At 35.2% G+C, this 19,626-nt stretch overlaps 1 protein-coding gene across 6 annotated transcripts in view; it reads right to left on the bottom strand.

Moving 5' to 3' along the window:
• Positions 1–11,082: 11,082 nt before the first annotated feature.
• LOC123524535 (uncharacterized) overlaps positions 11,083–19,626 on the bottom strand; it is a 49,402-nt gene continuing 40,858 nt past the window's right edge. For all 6 annotated transcript variants that reach the window (XM_045302790.2, XM_045302792.2, XM_045302797.2 and 3 more), the window contains 3 exons: positions 19,396–19,555; positions 18,128–18,272; positions 11,083–17,715 (listed from right to left, as the gene is read on the bottom strand). In XM_045302790.2, the coding sequence (XP_045158725.2) occupies positions 16,582–17,715; positions 18,128–18,272; positions 19,396–19,555 (1,439 nt within the window). In that variant the 3' untranslated portion in view covers positions 11,083–16,581. The remainder of the gene's footprint in view (positions 17,716–18,127; positions 18,273–19,395; positions 19,556–19,626) is intronic.

The raw sequence follows: 19,626 nt of genomic DNA, 5'->3' as shown, positions 1-19,626 counted from the left end.
TGGACCTCGTGACACAAGGTTTTTTAGGAACAGCGACAATAGGCTATAACCTATAAATGTATCTTGGTTTAAAAAGGTTGTTGAGTTTTTCTATGAAGGTTTGTCTTTCATCCAAATATTCTAGACTTGATACAAATACAATCTGTATTAACATTTAACTATGCAATTATGGCTGCCCATAAGAAGTACAGCATTAGTACTTCATTTTTGATACAGTACGTATTAGTACTTTTTCTGAATAGTACAAAGTTACTATTTTATTTCCGGAAGTACAAAATTAGTATAATGGAAATGAACTATATATTGATGGTTTGTTGTATTGTTTTATCGAAGTTTTATTAGTCACAGCATTATTTCATCTGCATAATTTTTACAATAAAACACTGCATAATTAATATCTAATTACAATGTTTTATCCCTCTTTTTCATATGGGGCAGTATTTAACTTCAAAGTCATTTATTGTTTGATATGTGGATTTGTTTGTCTTGTGTGGTTACGTACCTAAATTTCTATCTCATCTTCAAACAAAAAGGGGGTATATTGTTTTGCATTGCCTGCCGGTCGCTAGACCATCAATTACTTGAAAATGCTTGGACTCACAATAATCAAACTTGATTGTGTTAACCGTTGCTTCTGTTCCTGTTGTGCCTATGATTATGTCCACTGCTGCCACGAGCACCTAGCCCGCCTTTGTTGCTTCCACTCCTACTGAATTAAGTACTTTACTGTCAACCGCTTGTGTTACTATTGTAGGCCATTGCTGCATACAACTTGCTTCAAACGTTAATGAAGTCAAAGACTGAAGTCCGACGTTATTCTCTTGCTCCTGTGTTTCTATTTATAGCGCATTGCCTCACTCATGATGATTGCCTCCACCTTGTTTAGAAGTAGCATCCACTTCGGATGATATGGTATCGTATATAAGTGAGTTCAAAAGCTTCTATTCGTAAAGTCTCAGGTCCAAGGTAGTCGCTTTATATATTCAAACCTCACCATTTATCTAATAATTAATTAAATATGGAATATACGGAAAACTAGGAGTGTGGAAGCCAGTAAGTATGGAAGGCCTTAGATGTGACGTGTAAAAATATTTTTTTAAGGAATGATACGTGTACAGGTCGACTATTAACATGGTATATGATTCAGCAGGTATTGCGGTTGTCACAACAGCAGTTAACAGGGAACTCGAGAACTCGCGAAAGCGGTAAACGCCGTAGAACTGACGGCAGAACTTTCTTCTGTAAAAAGGTCGGATTGTACCAGGGCAGATTGAATGTAATACTGCAGCGGACAATTATGGTACAAGAGCAAAGGAAGCATGTGGCAACAGGATACTGGGTGCAGTTGTAAATGCAGTAGTGGAGGTAGTGGTAAATACAGTACATGAGGCTGAATTTGCCATTATAACAGCATGCGATAACGCTGCACTTGATACAGCTGTTGGAGAAGGGCTAGAAGCATGCTCATTTGAGTTGTTTTGGGGGTATAATTATTAATTTGGCTCCGCAACTCGAGCAGGATTGAGAGGGAACAGTCTGGCTTATAAAATGTTTTTACAGCTGCTGCTAAGGTGTTGCTCCTTAGCTAGACACCTTTATTTAGATTCTAGCAAATGTTCTTTTTGTAACAAACTGACCAACATTGGCAGTCTGTCAGTCCAAAACAGATTGGGACCAGGACTGTTTAAAAGAGGCAAAAAGGTTTTGCATTTGTTCGGAAATAGATTCACTAATCAGAACGTTGTATCATAATCCGACCACCTCGTCCTGTCTGTACTGTGATGTCAGAGCGTCAGAGCGTCATTACCTGTTTTTCAGTAGCGAAAGATATGTATTTATATGCCAAAATCGTGTTTGGGTACTATTTTGTATAAAATGAAATGGTCTGCCGATAACCTTCGAAAATTTGTGCCAAAAATTAGCAAACTTGTAATTTTACTTACCTGAACTCACTGCCATAAGTCAGATGTGATAACGTGTTGCCAATTAAAATGACTTTCAGGCAAAAGCGGTAGGATATGACGAGAAAGTGATGACATTAGTTAATTGAAATCAATTGAAATTTAGCCAATATCAAAGAGTTTAGAAAATTGTTTGATTTAAGATGCTAGTTGGAAATATGAGCACCCGCTCTATATGCATGCACGACTATTTTCAGGGTCAGAATGATCTTACGAATGGGAGTTGTTGATTAATAAAACTGCTTAATTTGTTCCTCAAAATAAAATAGAGTTTCGAAAGTTGAGAAAGATAAGATATTGTAGACAAGGAAGTAGGTAAAGTTTCGTTAATATACTAATACTCCGTGAAGTTATTTTATGTGATAAGGTGTTTAATCCCAGGCAATTTTTAACAAGCTACAAGAGTCAGCAGCTACAAGAGTCAGCTATCTCTTTATTAAAATTGGGCAAACCTACAAATATAAAACATGCTAAACCATACTGAGGTTCTCGGCGATATATGACCATTTTGTGTCGATTCGCCGTAAAACCCAACTCACTCACTCCGTCAGCAAAGCAGTTGAAAACTGCAGAACTATATCTGAAATAGCATGAGCCGACAGACAGTCTCTTACATGGTCTAACATGTATGCACCTTTGCAGGGATATATTGAGAGGTGTAATAGATGTAGTATTATTTGATTATCACAAAGAGCTAATAAAAGATGATAAGTTAATCAATTAGTTTTTTTTATTGTCATCACGGACCTTTTTGTATTGTGTGCAATCTGCTCGGTTTGTGAAGGTAGAGCTCACTTAAACTGTTGTTCCGCGAGTTCGATTTGCAGGCTCCTTGAAGCCATGCAGTCGTCTCACCTCTTGATTTATATAAGAAAGTTGTGGAATACTTGCGAGTACACATTAGTAATGGCACGGAATCCAGTATGTTTTTTGTTGAAAACTTAGTTTTAAATTCTTATTCAATTAAATAAATAATTTACGAGATGAAATAAGAAATAGATATTAGTTCTTTTACTATTTAGGTCACTTTGCCCTCTACGTACTTACTGACCTGATGACTTTTACAATAGTTAGATCAACTACCAGTGCCTTATCAGTGCAATATGTCAAGTTCTCATCGTCTTAGACAGTGATGTGTCTGTTTTGTCAAGTTTATAAACTCATTTAGTATCACAGTCGTTCTCAAAGGCAGCAGACACAAGAAAATGAGGTGCTTAATTATCTTAGGTCTGGTAGCTTGCGCTTACGCATCCAACTACTTCTATACCGGTAAGTCTTTTCAGTATATCTTATATATTCACGATGTTGTATCTGGTGTGTCTGGATTCATTTAATTAAGGTTTTCATAAACTATGATCATTCGGTATCCTTTGTTGGCAGTTCTGTAGAGGGCTACGTATATTTTAGTTATATGATGCAATCAAAATAATTTTGTAGGTAAATTCGGAGTGCAAGTCCCTGTTGCGCTCCATACCAGTCACAGATCACCTAAAAAGAGATTTTATTGGTGTTTTTTTAAGCTACCTTGTATTTATCATAATACCGATTGTCTCCGATCGCGCTGACGAATCTACTCGAAACCATTCTTTTAAGAAACAATTTTATTTTCGGCGACGCCGTCTAAATCGTTTTCGTTACCTATGCCACGTGACTTCAGTTTGCAAATCAAACTACTTGATAACGCATTATAGATAATTTATCAAAATGGAAGATTTATGCAACACTCTGCCTGATTGGACGAGAGTGTCAATTCCTTTCACTCTGTTGATTGTGCTACGCTGAGTGTAATGTAGACAAAGCGTTTATCCTAAACGACGCTGTTCACAGTTTTAAAGCTAACTTTGGCTCAGTATATTTGGCAAGAATATTGATATATCTCAAAATACTTTAGTAAGTTTAATAAATATGATAAAAACCTGTTCAAATACCAACATATATCAAATTAAAGAAATAGCTGAATACGGTCTGCGTATCACATGAATAAGGGTGTGATAAGAGTCTTTTATGTAGAGAAGTGCTTTTTAAAAGATTTTCCTTGTTACAATTGTCGTCTATATATGAAAAGGTTTCTTGCTTTTGTGACTTATTCAGATTGCATATTAAAATGAGTACTTGTTTGCTTTGATATATTTGTTATAAATTATTTAACTGATTTATTATATATGAATATTTTTCTTTAGTATGGTATGCAAATATTGAACTCAGTTGAAATCTGTTTTACCATATATATGCTATATAATGACTGAATCTCACTACTCTGAAATGAAGGTACGCTGCATACAGTTTATCTATGTGATATGTCTACGGCCAAACTTTGCTTATGAAACAGAAATATTGAAATAAGTACACTTGTATGTTTTGCTTGATCTTCACTTTTTTATAGGTGTGACGTCATTGTCCAAAGATTCATGAATAGCGAATATGCATTTGTTAAAGCGGGATCAGTTGGCCTATTTTAGAAATAAATAAAAATAATAAATAAAAAAATCCTTTAATTGATTTTTTTTCTAATCAAACTTGATTTGTAGCATCTTTATTAAGCCCGCAGCCAACTTTGTTCAGCTGGGACATTTAACCCCTTTTAGGGGCTGCTAGAGCTAAAACTAGAAATGCCTTTATACAGCGTCTCATGAACAGGTTGGTGGATCTTTGTCATACTTGGTCTGGAGCATCATTATAAGGTCCTCTTCCAAATTTATTTATATAGGAACTTGGGCCCTATTAGGGACCACTATAGCTAAAAGTAGATATGCCTTTCTTCGCATTAACCACTAAAATGTAATGGATTTTTATCAAACACGATGTGTAACAATATCGTAAGGTCTCCTGCTATTTTGTTACAAATGGGGATAGGGACCAATTTAGCTGAAAATATAAACACGTTTAATGACCTCTTCTCATGAACCGCTTCATGAATCTTCATCAAACTACTGCTGTAATTATTCGTCTAAGGATAAACGAAACAAAATTGCAACCCCACGAAACCTTTGCGAAAAATTAAAAGAGAACCATTTAAATTGTTAAAGTGCGGTGTTTAGTTTTGCAATTTGAAAAATGTTAGATGAAAGATGAATGTTAGATGAAAAATTCATAAACTTCTTTCCTTATTACAATTCGCCGACCATCATTTTTAAAGATATTTCTTGTTATAAATGAGGACTACAAAGAAGAGAAGAAAATTACACTCCAAATTTCCTTATTTCAACCTTTAAGAAACATGCAAAAGTTTTCTTTTTTTCACAAGTACGCTTTTTTTATATTTTTTTCCACCAATGGTAGATCATTTAATCAAATGGTTGAATTCGGCTTTTCTGGTTGGATTTGCGGTTGGTCATTATACGTGAAATCTTGCAATTACGTATGCAAAATCCCGAAATTGCCAAACATTACGTTCGGTACTTTGAATGGATGTTTGATAGACGGGATAAAAAATCGCTTCAGTTGTTGTTTTAACCAGTAACTTGTGCCTCATGCAGTTGCAAATCATTGAAAATTCAATGTGAATTTATTGCAGGAGTATGCCCGGACAACAAAGGCATAGGCGATAGATGGAATCCAGCGGGAAGCTGTATGGAGTGTTATTGTGACCATAACGGCTATGGATGTAGCGGGTAATCATATTTTAACATATTTCAGTGACATACAGGCGTAGGGACACGAATAGTGGGTGGACCAATATATGTTTGCGCCCCACCCCCTCCCCCACCTTTTGGCACTGAAAAAAAATATTTTCACAGAAAAAAAAAATAATTAAGACAAAAAAGAAGATAGCTGTACTGCATAGTAAATGTTTTACAAAGTAGATTACAGTAGGTTATTTTTTGTTCTCACTACAACTCCACTCCCATTCCTAACCCGAAAATCGCTCCCACACCTCGTGATGTGACGATTGTTACCGGCTCAGTACTGCGTAACTTGTTTTCGTTAAAATAAAGACATTTAACATCTTGAAAATTGAGAAAATATCTAGCATCTTATAAATGAACGCATGTCTTCTACCTAAATACAACAGAAATTTATAGCATTCTGCAGTGCATGAAAGACAAAGCAATATGTTTTCTAAACCATATCTAATTTTTCAGATGTGATACAGTGACCCCTGTCATTGGCTGTTACGAAGTTGTTGACAAAACACTCGCATATCCAGAGTGCTGTCCAAGACTAAAGTGTCCACCTTTCGTTCCAGGAAGCTAAAATATTTGTAACTTTGTTCTTTTTAATAAATATGTGAAAAATCTGTTTCTTTGGCTTTTCATGCGTGTCTTGTGTAAAATAACACCATCATGATCCACTTTTTGCGTTATAAATTATCTGACAGCTGACGGGCAAAAGTGTACCAAGTTCTACCTAAACGTGATTAAAAAGTAACTTCTGTGATAATAAAATTCTTAAAAAATACTGGTACTGACCAGAAAGAATAAATGTTTGATACTTTTCACCATAATTGTTTGTAAGATCATTGAAACACCTCAGCAGTATAAGTGGTGACATAATTACTTCTGTAGAAGTTAAATAAGAGAAAGTCTTTTGTCAAACTTCTTGAAAATACAGTGAATCAAAAGTTTATGTACATATCTTAATTTTTGTATGTCAACGAAATGCAGTTAGTGCTGAATTTAGAAAAAATCTCCCTTTTGCTTTCAGCAATAACCTTTTCCCAGTTTCAAACATACTAACCTTCCTGCTATGTGAAATTGGCACGGTCAATGCCATTTTAAAGACAAGTTTCAACAAGAGCACGGCCCGCAGGTGCCAACATTCCTGTATGTGTGCTTGGCATACGCAAATAAATATTTTGGTTCTTGCCCTTTTTATACGTCCGAAGGGACGTATTATGTTATACCCCCGTCTGCCCGTTAGCAATTTCGTGTCCGCTCTGTAACTCTAGAACCTCTTGAAGGATTTCAAAGAAACTTGGCACAAATGTTAACCACATCGAGACGACGTGCAGAGCGCATGTTTCGGATGCATCACTTCAAGGTCAAGGTCACACTTAGGGGTCAAAGTGTTCTTTTTTTCTACACAGAGAGACTTCGTAGTCGGTCGATTATCTTGTATTTATATTTACAGGGGTTTCTTGGTTTGTTTGAGCAGCAATTGGGCTAGACTGGAAAATATACTTTGAAATACGGTCTTATTATGGCATGTCAAACGTTGCTAAATTATATATGTATGTTATTATTATTGTATGTTTGTTATTGTTATTCAATGTCTTGTCATTCATATTCTAAAAGTCATTATTTTTTATTCTATATTTCGTTATTGTTATTGTATCTTTGATATTGTTATTCAATGTCGTGTCATTCATATTCTAAGTCTTACCATTGTTATTGTATATGTCGTTATTCTTATTGTATATTCGATATTCTTATGGTAAAAGTCATTATTGTTATTCTATATTTCGTTATTCTTATTGTATCTTTGATATTGCTATTCAATGTCGTGTCATTCATATTCTAAGTATTACCATTGTTATTGTATATGTCGTTATTCTTATTGTATGTTCGATATTCTTATGGTAAAAGTCATCCTTGTTGTTCAATATCTGACGATTCTATTTACAAAACGTGTCATTCTTATTCTATGCTAGGTGATTGTATTTGTATAGCGTCGCTGTGCTATTTATATCGCGGGAAATCGCACATACAATAAGAATATCAAGCTTACAAAGACAATAATGAATATACAACAACAATAACGTCTTTTACAATAAGAATATCGGACATACAATAAGAATAACGACATACAGAATAACAATGGTAACACTTAGAATATGAATGACACGACATTGAATAGCAATATCAAAAGATACAATAACAATAACGAAACAGAATAACAATAATGACTTTTACCATAAGAATATCGAACATACAATAAGAATAACGACATAAACAATAACAATGGTAAGACTTAGAATATGAATGACACGACATTGAATAACAATATCAAAAGTACAATAACAATAACGAAACAGAATAACAATAATGACCTTTACCATAAGAATGTCGAACATACCATAAAAATGACCACATATACAATAACAATAGCAAATTTTAGAATATGAATGACACGACATTGAATAACAATAACAAACATACATTAATAATAACATACATATATAATTTAGCAACGTTTGACATGCCATATCTTATCACATAAGATTTACAAGAATAAGAAAATAAATCCACTTGCATTTTTATGGATTTTTTTTATTTACTTTAAACTCCTTTTCAGTCTTAACAGACTTAAGAAAGATAAGAAATTATATAATAAAGAGTACCTTCTTATGACTTGTATGCTGTGGCACATATCATGGTAAGCAGCTTCCTTTCTCCCTAATCTTCGCCGGAGAAGTGAACTTTAAGCCTAGCTTTAGCCCTGATTCCACCCCCACCCCCCAAACCCCCCACCCACACACACCCCTGGAAATCCCGCATATAAATAGGTAAAAAACTGAGACCTTGCAACTGCAGCAAGTTCTTTAAATGGATGCTTTGCGAACCAGATACAAATTCACCTCAGTGGTCATTTTTGCGGTAACTTGCGCCTCATCCGTAAATCCCATTATTCAGAGTATGTTTGAAAATGTATTACGGCAGGAGTATGCCCAGACGTCTAGAGGGAAGCTGTGCGGAGTATTATTGTGACCATAATGGTTATGGATGTACCGGGTTATCATATCTTGGTCATTTAAATGTCATACAGGCGTACGAAAACCGAGAAGTATGTGCGTGTGTGTGCGCGCGCGGAGGAGGCGCGAGGTGAGGAGGATCATATGATTTGCGTCCCACTCACAACTTTGCCCCAAATCTGACTTTTTTTTCTCCGATAACAACTACGAATAAAGGCAAAGAGCTGATTTAAGGAAGAATTTAGATATACTGGCTAGCTTTTATAAGTAGGTTGTAGTTCTCTATTGTCAGTAAGAACGTTTTCTTGTGGTTACCCAAAACATTTTGTGGAAAATATGGATAGGTTGGCTCTCACTACACCTTACCAACTCCCAACCCCAATCCGAAAAACTTTCTTACACCAGTGAATGTGCAGCTAGCGTTGTGATGACTGTTTCTCGTTCAATACAGCTAAAATTGTTTTAAGACTTAGCATCCTATATTCGAACTTATGTCTTCTTCCGACATACAAATTAATCTGTATTTTGCCAAGTACGAAAAGCGTATGCATACAGCATCGTTTTATTTTCTGACATGAAACACTAACACCTATCGTTGGCTGTTACGAAGTTGTTAACAAAACAGCCTTGTATCCAGAGTGCTGTCCCAGACTAAAGTGTCCACCTTTTGTTTCAGGAAGTTGAATACCTGTACATTTGTGCGTTTTTAAGAAATATGTAAAACAAGAGGGACAAGATGGCCCTAGGTCGCTCACCTGAGAAACACACCATAACAGTGTAAACATGTTTGACCTAGTGATTTCATGGAAACAAATATTCTGACCAATTTTCATTAAAATTGGAGCAAAAATTTTGAGTGTAAACAAGCATTTTCTTTGATTTGACCTAGTGACCTAGTTTTTTACCTAAGATGACCCATATTCGAAATTGACCTAGATTTCATCAAGGCTATCATTCTGACAAAATTTCATGAAGATCCTCTATCGAACACATAAGCTTTTTCTTTGATTTGACCCAGTGACCAAGTTTTTAATCCCAGATTACCCATATTCAAACCTGACCTAGGTGTCATCAAGGCAAACATTCTGACTATATTTTATGAAAATCCAGCGTAAAATGCAGCCCCTATTGCATACAAAAGGTTTTTCCTTGATTTGACCTAGTGACCTAGTTTTTTGACCCAAGATGACCCATTTTCGAACTTGACCTAGATTTCATCAAGGCTATCATTCTGACAAAATTTCATGAAGACCAGTTGAAAAATACAGCCTCTATCGCATACACAAGGTTTTATTTTGATTTGAATTAGTGACCTAGTTTTTGACCCCAAATAACCCTTATTCGACCTTGACCTAGATATTATCAAGGCAATCAATCTGACAAAATTTTATGAATATCCAGTGTAAAATGCAGCCCCTATTGCGTAAACACGGTTTTTCTTTAATTTGACCGGGTTACCTAGTTTTTGAAACCAGATTACCCAAATTCAAACTTGACCTAGATTTCATTCAGACAAACATTCTGATTAAATTTCATGAAGATTCAGTGTAAAATGCAGTCCCTATTGCATACACAAGCTTTTTCTTTGATGACCTAGTGACCTAGTTTTTGACCCCAGATAACCCATATTCGAACTTGACCTAGACTTCATCCTGGCAATTATTCTGACCAAAATTCATGAAGATCAACTGAAAAATACAGCTTCTATTGCATACACAAGGTTTTTCTTTGATTTGACCTAGTGACCTAGTTTTTGATCCCAGATGACCCATTTTCGAACTTGGCCTAGATTTTATCAAGGCAATCATTCTGACAAAATTTCATAAAGATCAGCTGAAAAATATAGCCTCTATCGCATACACAAAGTTTTTCTTTGATTTGACCTAGTGACCTAGTTTTTGACCCAAGATGACCCATTTTCAAACTTGGCCTAGATTTCATCATGGTTATTATTCTGACAAAATATATGAAGATCAGTTGAAAAATACAACCTCTATCGCATACACAAGCTAAATGTTGACATCGCCGGACATCGAACGATCACAAAAACTCAGAGCTAAAAAAAATTTTTTTTTCATATACAAGGGAAATAATGCACGGCTTGTGTAAATTAACATAAATTAAACCCACTATAGGCATTATTAAGTATCTGAACTATATCAGGTTAAAAGCTTTTTACCATTTCAAAGCTTTTTATGGAAAAAGCGAAAACACAAGGGACTTTGTTTCTGGACTATTTTCAGAAATAGGCAGTGAGTGTGTTTGTGTTCGAGTTTAGCCTCTTTCCATAAATGGGCAGACATAATGTGCAAAACCATCAACTTTCTGCATATGATAAGTTAATTAAGAATTCTACCCACAAGAAGCAAAATCCCACAGAAAATAAAGATAAATGCTCTCAAGCAGGCGAAGTTCCCAACTAGGCATATTCCGCTCCCATTTGTGAGTTGCCAGTAAATCCTGACATTCTATACATAAACACACAACAAATATCACAAAAATATTTATTCCTTGTAAACAAACGTTTCATAAATACAATATAAATACTTATATAAGTATTACAACATGTGATTATTTGCTATCAATTTCATTTTTTTTCAATATGAATTAAAAGTTTACCAAAAAATCATTTGATTATTAAAACTGGTTATGAATAAGTACCATTATATATTACAGATATACTTTCGACCGTTCATATGAATGGTATTTGCAATGTAATTGAGCCGTGCCATGAGAAAACCAACATAGTGGGTTTGCGACCAGCATGGATCCAGACCAGCCTGCGCATCCGCGCAGTCTGGTCAGGATCCATGCTGTTCGTTTTTAAAGCCTATTGTAATTAGAGAAACTGTTAGCGAACAGCATGGATCCTGACCAGACTGCGCGGATGCGCAGGCTGGTCTGGATCCATGCTGGTCGCAAACCCACTATGTTGGTTTTCTCATGGCGTGGCTCATATATAATTTCAAATATTTTTATTTTTGATTTCAAGTCTTTATCTAAGGAAGATATGCACAAATAGCAAAAGCCAGAACTTTATGCACCAGCGTGCCAGGCAAAAGTGTGTTGAGTTCTATAAAAACGTGATTAAAACGTAACTTTGAGATCATAAAACTGTGATAACAAAATTCTTTAAAAAATACTGATACAGACCATAAAGAATACATGTCCCTTACTGGACACCATACTTGTTGGTAGGTGCAAGATCAACATGATATCAGTGATTAAAGTTTTAAGCAATATAAGTAGTGACAAAAATTATTACTTCTGCAGAAGTTTCAGAGAAAACTGTCTTCTAAGTGCCAAGCTTTTTTTGTCAAATTTTTTTTAAAAGAACAAACACCCCAGCGAGAGCCAATCGCTGGTTTATGAACACATCTGTAATTTATGCAGAAGTCAGAAATAAATAACATGCTAAACTTATCGAAACTCTTTCTTATGGTTTCAGCTACTGCATTTTCCTAGTTTCAGATCTACTAGCTTTTCTGCCAAGTCAGATTGGTATAAAAATTTGCAAATGCCATTTTAAAGACAAGGTTCAAAAAGAGCATCGCCTGAGGGTGACAACACAGGTCTGTAAATGCCTCACATAATAAAATATGCAAAAAAAAAGTGTTATGGTTCTTGACCTTCTTACACACCTTCTGTTGATAAAAAATATATAAAATTTCAAAGTCATATTATCAAAAAATGTGAACCAAATAAATTCCAATTTTTGAAGATGCAAAGGGCCATAATCCTCACAAAATGTAGAGAGAGAACCGCAGTGTTTGACCTACTTACTAACCTACTCATAATAAACCAAAGTACAAAGTTTCCAACTTACTGTTCTTATAGTATCCAAGAAAAGTGGACTTAACCAAGAAACTAATACTTTCTAAGTAAAAAAGGGCCATAATTCTGACAAAATGCATGGGAATGTGGTGCTTGGCATACTCAACTAATGATGTCAAACAAGTGTACAAACTTTCAGAGCTATAGCTCTTATAGTACTCAAGAAAAGCTGGCCTAAACGGAAATTTATACCTATAACATCATTCCAAAGTACAAAAAGGACCATCAATCTGACAAAATGCAAGTGAAAGTTATGGCTCTTGGTCTATTTACTCAATTAATGGCAAAAAAAACAAGTGTACAAAGTTTCACAACTATTGCTCTTATACTTTTCAAGAAAAAGTTAAATATAAAGTTGAAAATAAAAATCTTATCTGACCACTTAGAAATGCAACTGATATGCCCATACAAAAATATGATATGGAATTTTGGCAGATTAATACAAAATCTTGAAAACAGTTTCTGAGGCTGCTTTGGAAATGTGAATATTTACCTGGAAAATGTGCTGGTTTTACCTGGACAATTAACACAGATTTGGCTGCTTTCACATAAAACAAGAATAACACAAAATTAATTCTGTGTGTATTACATTTATAAATAACACAACCCTGACTATAGTCTGATATATTGGTATGAGCAACTGAAACAAAATAAAATACTAACAATATCACAGTCTTTAGGTTAAAACATAGACTTTTTTTAATAAGAGCAGTCACAGAAGACAGTGTGCTTGACTATTCCGATACCTGATAGTCTGAGGAAACTAGAGCTATCACTGGAGTGATTAATACCCCTTATGTTGGATGATGATAAGGGATAACAGTTGTCTGGGACACATCCATTAATTTTAGCAAAGACAGAGGTAGAGTGGAAGTGCATCAAAACAAACACCAGAATTTCTAAGTATAAAAAGGACTTTCTGAGAATAAAAGGGACATAATTTATGGGATATTTCTCCCAGAGTAATGCAGTTCATGTCATATGATTCTGCTGATTACATGAAACAACAACTAGCTTGGATCTAATTCAGACAGAGTGAAAACTTTAACCTGAAATTCTAAGTTTTAAGTTCTAAGGCATAATTCATGAAAAACTGGTGTCAGAGTTATGACCCTTGAGTAACATGATGTGGGTGATGATGATGAACAACAAACAATTTCATCAAGTAAAAACAAGGCAAATCGAAAGCACATCAAAATTTCAACCAAGTTGTGTTTGTGGATATTGAACAGACACTGGGGTGAGTAGGATAGCTCTCCATAATCTTTGTACAGTTTTAACTAAAAAAGTCTGTGAATTCTTAAAACAAGTGAAAAATGCTAACATAACAATGAAGTAAAACATAATTTGACACGTTACAATGGCAAAAAGACACATAGACAAAACTGGTATAGATGTTTTCATACTGAATGATCAATCAGGACTTTGGCTCCTGTCTTTCTTGAGACAGTAAAAATGGTCACCTCTGGTAAGTTTAATTAAGCAGACCAGTTTCAGTTTGGCACCCTAGAACAATACTAACATGAAATGGAATTATGAACTCTCGATAAACACGAGAAATAATGAAGTCCTCTGAGTTTAGGAAGTATTTCTTTTCAAGAAAACTCCAATAATCTGTAAACTATGTTCAAAAGCTGTTTACCTTGAAAGTCATGTGGTATATATATCTTCTTTATATCTAAACAAAAACAAGTTCAACATTATTTAATTTATTTAATATAATTCTTATCAATAAAATAGTCCATGAGTTGCTCACATATAAAAATCATTTTGGCATAAATTTTCTTAGCAATCTGCATGATTATATATCATTGCCTGTTTTGCAAAACAACTTAAATTTGGAACAAATCATTGATTTTATGTAGGGATTGTTTTGAAGACAAGCAGTAACATAGTTATCAACAGACAAAAATAAACAACAAAGACCATAAAGCTACCAAATTTAACAGAATTAAATGCAAAAAATGATAATAAATAACAAATATTTATAACTTTGACACATAAACTGAATTTCCTATTTCAAGCTATGACTGGTAAAAATAAAGAAATCCTTATCCTCCTGTAGTTCAAGATTACATACGGCAGCACAATCCTGTAAATGCTGTTGTGACACTTTCTGTCTGTACCCGAGTGTATTAACACAAGTCTTAAATATTTACAGAATCCAAATTCTTCAAAAAGTCTGCAAACATAGTGTATACTTTACAGGCTGCAAATCAGTTAAATAGTTTTAAATCTGGAATAATAGCTACTGCACCAAATAGTTAAGAAACAATTTCGAAAACCAAGATGAACTTAGGGAAAACTTAAAAAAAAAAAAAGATTCTTTTCGCTGGTTAACATGTTAACACAATATTTACACACACTATAAAGTGTCAAAATACTTTATCACATCTATGACCCATAGGTACTCTGTTAAAGTGGAATTATGCACATTTTTCAAGTAAATATCCAGCTGAAATAGATGTGTGTGTAAAACAGGAGGAGGAAATTATAGCTTAACCCAAAATACTAAACTCTTCCTGTTACCAGTGCGAAATATTAGAACTGTCCAAATATGACTTTTCTTATTTTGACTGGGGCAGTCTTTTAAAGAAAAGTCAAACTGCATGCATGAGTTGCTTCCCTTCAACTTCAGAAATCTCTACCTAAGGGTAAGGGAGATCACTGCGTATAAGACTGAAGAAAAGAACTATTTCTAAAGCATCAACTTCAAATACTTATGCATTATTAATTCTAACACGACCAGCAAATAACCTACATACATGTAGAGCAAAATCTATCTCTGGTTATTCTACAATAACCCACGCGCGTGCAATGATGTCATCCAATCCAGGTGCGTAGCACGGTCGTAAAAAGTTATCATTTTTTCTAACACTGTTGATACTAGTATGTTGTGTTAAAATCTATATAACAAGTTCCAAAGTGTGATTTATTGTAGAATAACCAGAGTTTTTCGTTCTTATGCAAAACAATATATCACTCAGGCCTATGGCCTTCGTGATATATTCTTACGCATAAGAACTCAAAACACGGGTTATTCTACAATAAACCTCGATTGGGAATTTATTATTTCTTAATTTAACACATTTAAATGCACAGCAACCGAAAATGTCTTTTATAAAATATTCATCAAAAACGCACTATGTGCAGTAAGATGCGCATAATGCCACTTTAACATTATTATTATATACTATTCATACTTTAATACTATAATCTTAAAGTTTTACTACTCTGCCCATGTCATAAAATGACCAACTGAAGGGCTTAGTTATGCAGAGATTCACTTACAGCATCACCTGACGATGCCAAAATATAACTATACAGTTCTGATTACAACTACATTAATTCTATAAATATATACTTCTTGAAAAAATAAGCCTAACATTACAACTATTAAATTCAATAGGTAATTCTTTCATGATTCACGAGTTGACAAAAGAGACAATATAGCCACATTGACAAAGAAATGACAAAACTCTTTCTACAGAGCAACTTTCAAAATAAAAACATCACATTTGTCGTAATAGGCAGATATGACCAAATTCAACGAGTTTTTTCTCGCAAAATGTTTAATTTATCAGTAACTTAATTTGCTGCTGTTTTTTGATGACAAGTTAATCAACCTGACAGTTTTATTTAGTTCTCCACACTGAAATGACAACTTTCCTACATATATAGAGGGGAAAACTGAGACATTTTTGCTGCATTATCGTTGAGAAAATCTGTCTCATCAGCCGATGGCAATTTAACCTGTTTGCTGACTGGCCTGTTTGAAAATCTTGAAAGTTAGCCAGCTGGGATACAAAAAGATAAACCACTAATTTCAAAAGTTGTTGGTTATCCTTCAACTGTAATTTTGCTTCTAAAGCATGCTAGCTACCAGAAGGATCCCTTCTTGTTCGTTACTGGCAAAATATTAATGGCAGAGGCTCAATTCCAAGAAACTGTTGCAAAAGCATAGATTGCAAAACAAGCTTTGCTCAATCTCAAACAATTCCATTCCATGTCGCATTTGAAGAGTTACATTATTTAAGTTAATTAATTTTTTTTTAAATTAAAGTGTTCTTTAGAAGTATGTTACACGCACAACATTTGCTTGTAGTCTTTCAAACGTAAGTGTATATACTGTTTATACACAACACCAAGAACTTGCTAACTTTTGGCAGTTTTATCATCATTCTGACCTATGATAGCATCCACAAGGAGTGTTGTGATCTGATCAATTTGTTCATCACGCATATCTTTGGCACGTCTAACCCGGGGTGAGGCATCCGGACCTGCACCACGTGTTGGTGAATTCAAGGCAGAATCGGTGAATTCTCCAGTGGGAATACTGATGGACAGTGCCTGTGCTGAGGGTTTACTGACAGTCTTTATCTGTACAGTTGGGGGCTGTGGATCTTCAGATTTTTCAATGTTTTCATCCTCTACCTCTAATTCAGGAGAGGGTACCGGTTCTCTGATTCCTGAATATGTTACGTGCCCTCGTGGCATATCACTGGACATGCTCTGTGGTGGGTACTCTGAAACTTTCTTCTGCTGTGCGGGATTTGGATTCTTCACTGGAGTTGCTATTTGAATATACTCGGCTTCATTCTGCCTGTATCCCGTCATATTTACCAAAGAACTTGTACCAAGTGACCTCTGACTTGACTTAGCAGATTTCAACCCACTCCTTGAACTACGCGCACTCCCAGCTCGACCTTGACTTTGTTTCGGAGTGTACAGCGATTTATTACTATAAATGCTAGGAGGATTTCCTGTAGATTCACTTGACAAAGGTCTCTGGCCATTTGGCACACTTAGAGTTCCTATGATGTCAAGATCAACTTCCTGATATTTTGTACTAAATGTTGGTTGAGACGGTTTAACTTTCGGATGTCTCTGCTCACTACTGCCACTAGAAACTATGCTCACTTTACTAGGACTATACAAACCTTCCTGTCCACGCCCATCAGGCTCTGCTAAACTGAAAGTAACAGAATGTTTTTCACCATCGTCATGGCGGCCATTTTGTTTCTCGTTATTTTTACCATCACAGTTTTGTTTTATCACTTCTTCAACTGTCAAACTTTCAATTTTTTGTTCTTCTTCCTCCGACTTTGAGTCTATTGTAACAACTGTAATTTTATTATCCCTTTCTTTTCCATCTATGCATGGTTTTGTTTTCTTGCGTTGTTTCACTCGGAAACCCTCTTTCTTTCCAGCAAATGACGGACCATTCACTGAGTTGAGGTCATCTGGCAGTAGTTTTGTAAACACAACTGGTCTTGAAGTGCACATGTTCTGCAACAAAGAAAATATTTCTAAGAACAAAGTGCTAACATTACTTTCATACAAGATAAACTATTTAACTTTATTATATAGAAAAGCATGAAATAAAAATTAACTTCGACCAGGGTATGTATAACTGGTCGAAAAGCATTAAATCATTGTTTCAAATCACTAACCCTAAGACGGTTCCTGAAAGTTCACTTTCACCATAAAGTTACATGTATGCACGTCATTTCTAATGAATAGATCAGCAGGTATTATACTGCATGTCAAACTAAACATTGGGCCATAAAAGAGCAGTATCATTCATTTCAGGGTACTATTGAAAGATACAAATACTCCACAGTTATGCATTTTCAGCTGGTAATATTTTCGTTGAAAAGCATTATGCAGTTGTTTTCAGTGTATTAAAGTTGACTGGTACCTGACTGGCTTTATCAGCTGGAGGGCCTCTTGGAGTGAGGATTCTGGCCTCGGAGACTTGAACCTGGTCATCCCAGGAGAGAGGTATCACCATGTTGTCATTCTTTGCCATATTCTCCTTACATTCCTCATCCTCACTTGGTTTTCTGTGAAATACACAAAACTTTAGGATCAACACCGGATGACTGGACAATTATTCAGGTCCAACAGAACTCAGCAGAAATGTCTTAGTGTACATTTAAAAGACATGTGTCACCATTTCAACACTTTTTTATTCTTCCAAAATCCCACTCTCCCAAGGCATGAGTTTCAATTTCAATGACCAGTGAGAAAATAGCATCACCTACCTCGGCTTTTGTCTTCATCAAGAATTGTGTAATTATACTATTGAAACATTGGAACTTTAATTCGTATAACTGTGTAGTTCTTTATTTTATCTCAACCTTTCTGAAGTAGACCTCTTGCACTCTAGCCAAAATTAAAGTATGTAGAAAAAGTGGGATGTCTCAGGTTTGCCTCTCCACTTTCAATACAATCATGTGATAACTCTTTACTCCATCCAGGGTACAATAAAGTCAAGATACAAATGAGATAAAGAGCATAGAACCTTATTCAGTTTTTAAAGTGACCTTCTGCCAAGAAATGTAACTTTTCAAAACCTCGCATCTGTTCTGAATACAAGTCAAGTGGAGGTGTCTGTCTATTTCTTTTCTATGTAAATACTTCACTATTAAACTATAATAATTATACATGTACTTACTGCTTAACCCTTAGCCTGCTAAATTTCTAAAATGGACTGTTCCATCATTCAGTCTGGGCAACACCATTTATTATTCGAAGGGGTGTTCACTGAAAATTTACTAACTGAATAGCGAACAGTGCAGACCATGATCAGCCTGCACGGATGTGCAGGCTGATCTTGGTCTGCACTGGTCGCAAAGGCAAAACCAATCGCCGCCAGCAGGCTAAGGGTTAATTCAGGTGGCTTCCTTTCTTTGCAATGTAGTCAAGACTTCTAATTCTATTTCAAATGTTCATTATAACCTTTAGCCTGTTGACGGCAAGTGATTCTGCCTTTGCGACCAGCGCAGACCAAGATCAGCCTGCACTGTTGGCTATTCAGTCAGTAAATTTTCATTGAACACCCCTTTGAATAATAAATGGTACTGCCAAAATTCAATGATGGACCAGTCCATTTTAGAAATTTAGCAGGCTAAAGGTTAAAATCAATGTGCATTGTGTAACATTCAAAATAAACATAAAACTTACACGTAACTATCTTCTTTGCTCCATTTTTTCACTTTCAAATCAAGGGATTGTAAACTTCCATTGATACCAATCCTGATTTTGTCCCCTTTTTGTAATTGCTGGGCTATACGACTCCCTACACCTCCCTCGACATTGTAATAATCGCCCGCAGTCTCCAAATCTGTCAACGAAAGAAAAGTTGCCGTATATTGTGACGGTCTTCTTTTCATTTTCAATTAAAACTGCTTACAG

Source organism: Mercenaria mercenaria, chromosome 3 (assembly GCF_021730395.1).
Source record: "Mercenaria mercenaria strain notata chromosome 3, MADL_Memer_1, whole genome shotgun sequence".
Taxonomy (NCBI): Eukaryota; Metazoa; Mollusca; class Bivalvia; order Venerida; family Veneridae; genus Mercenaria; species Mercenaria mercenaria.
Note: the sequence above shows the minus strand (reverse complement) of the source record. Positions and strands in the feature narration are given on the sequence as shown.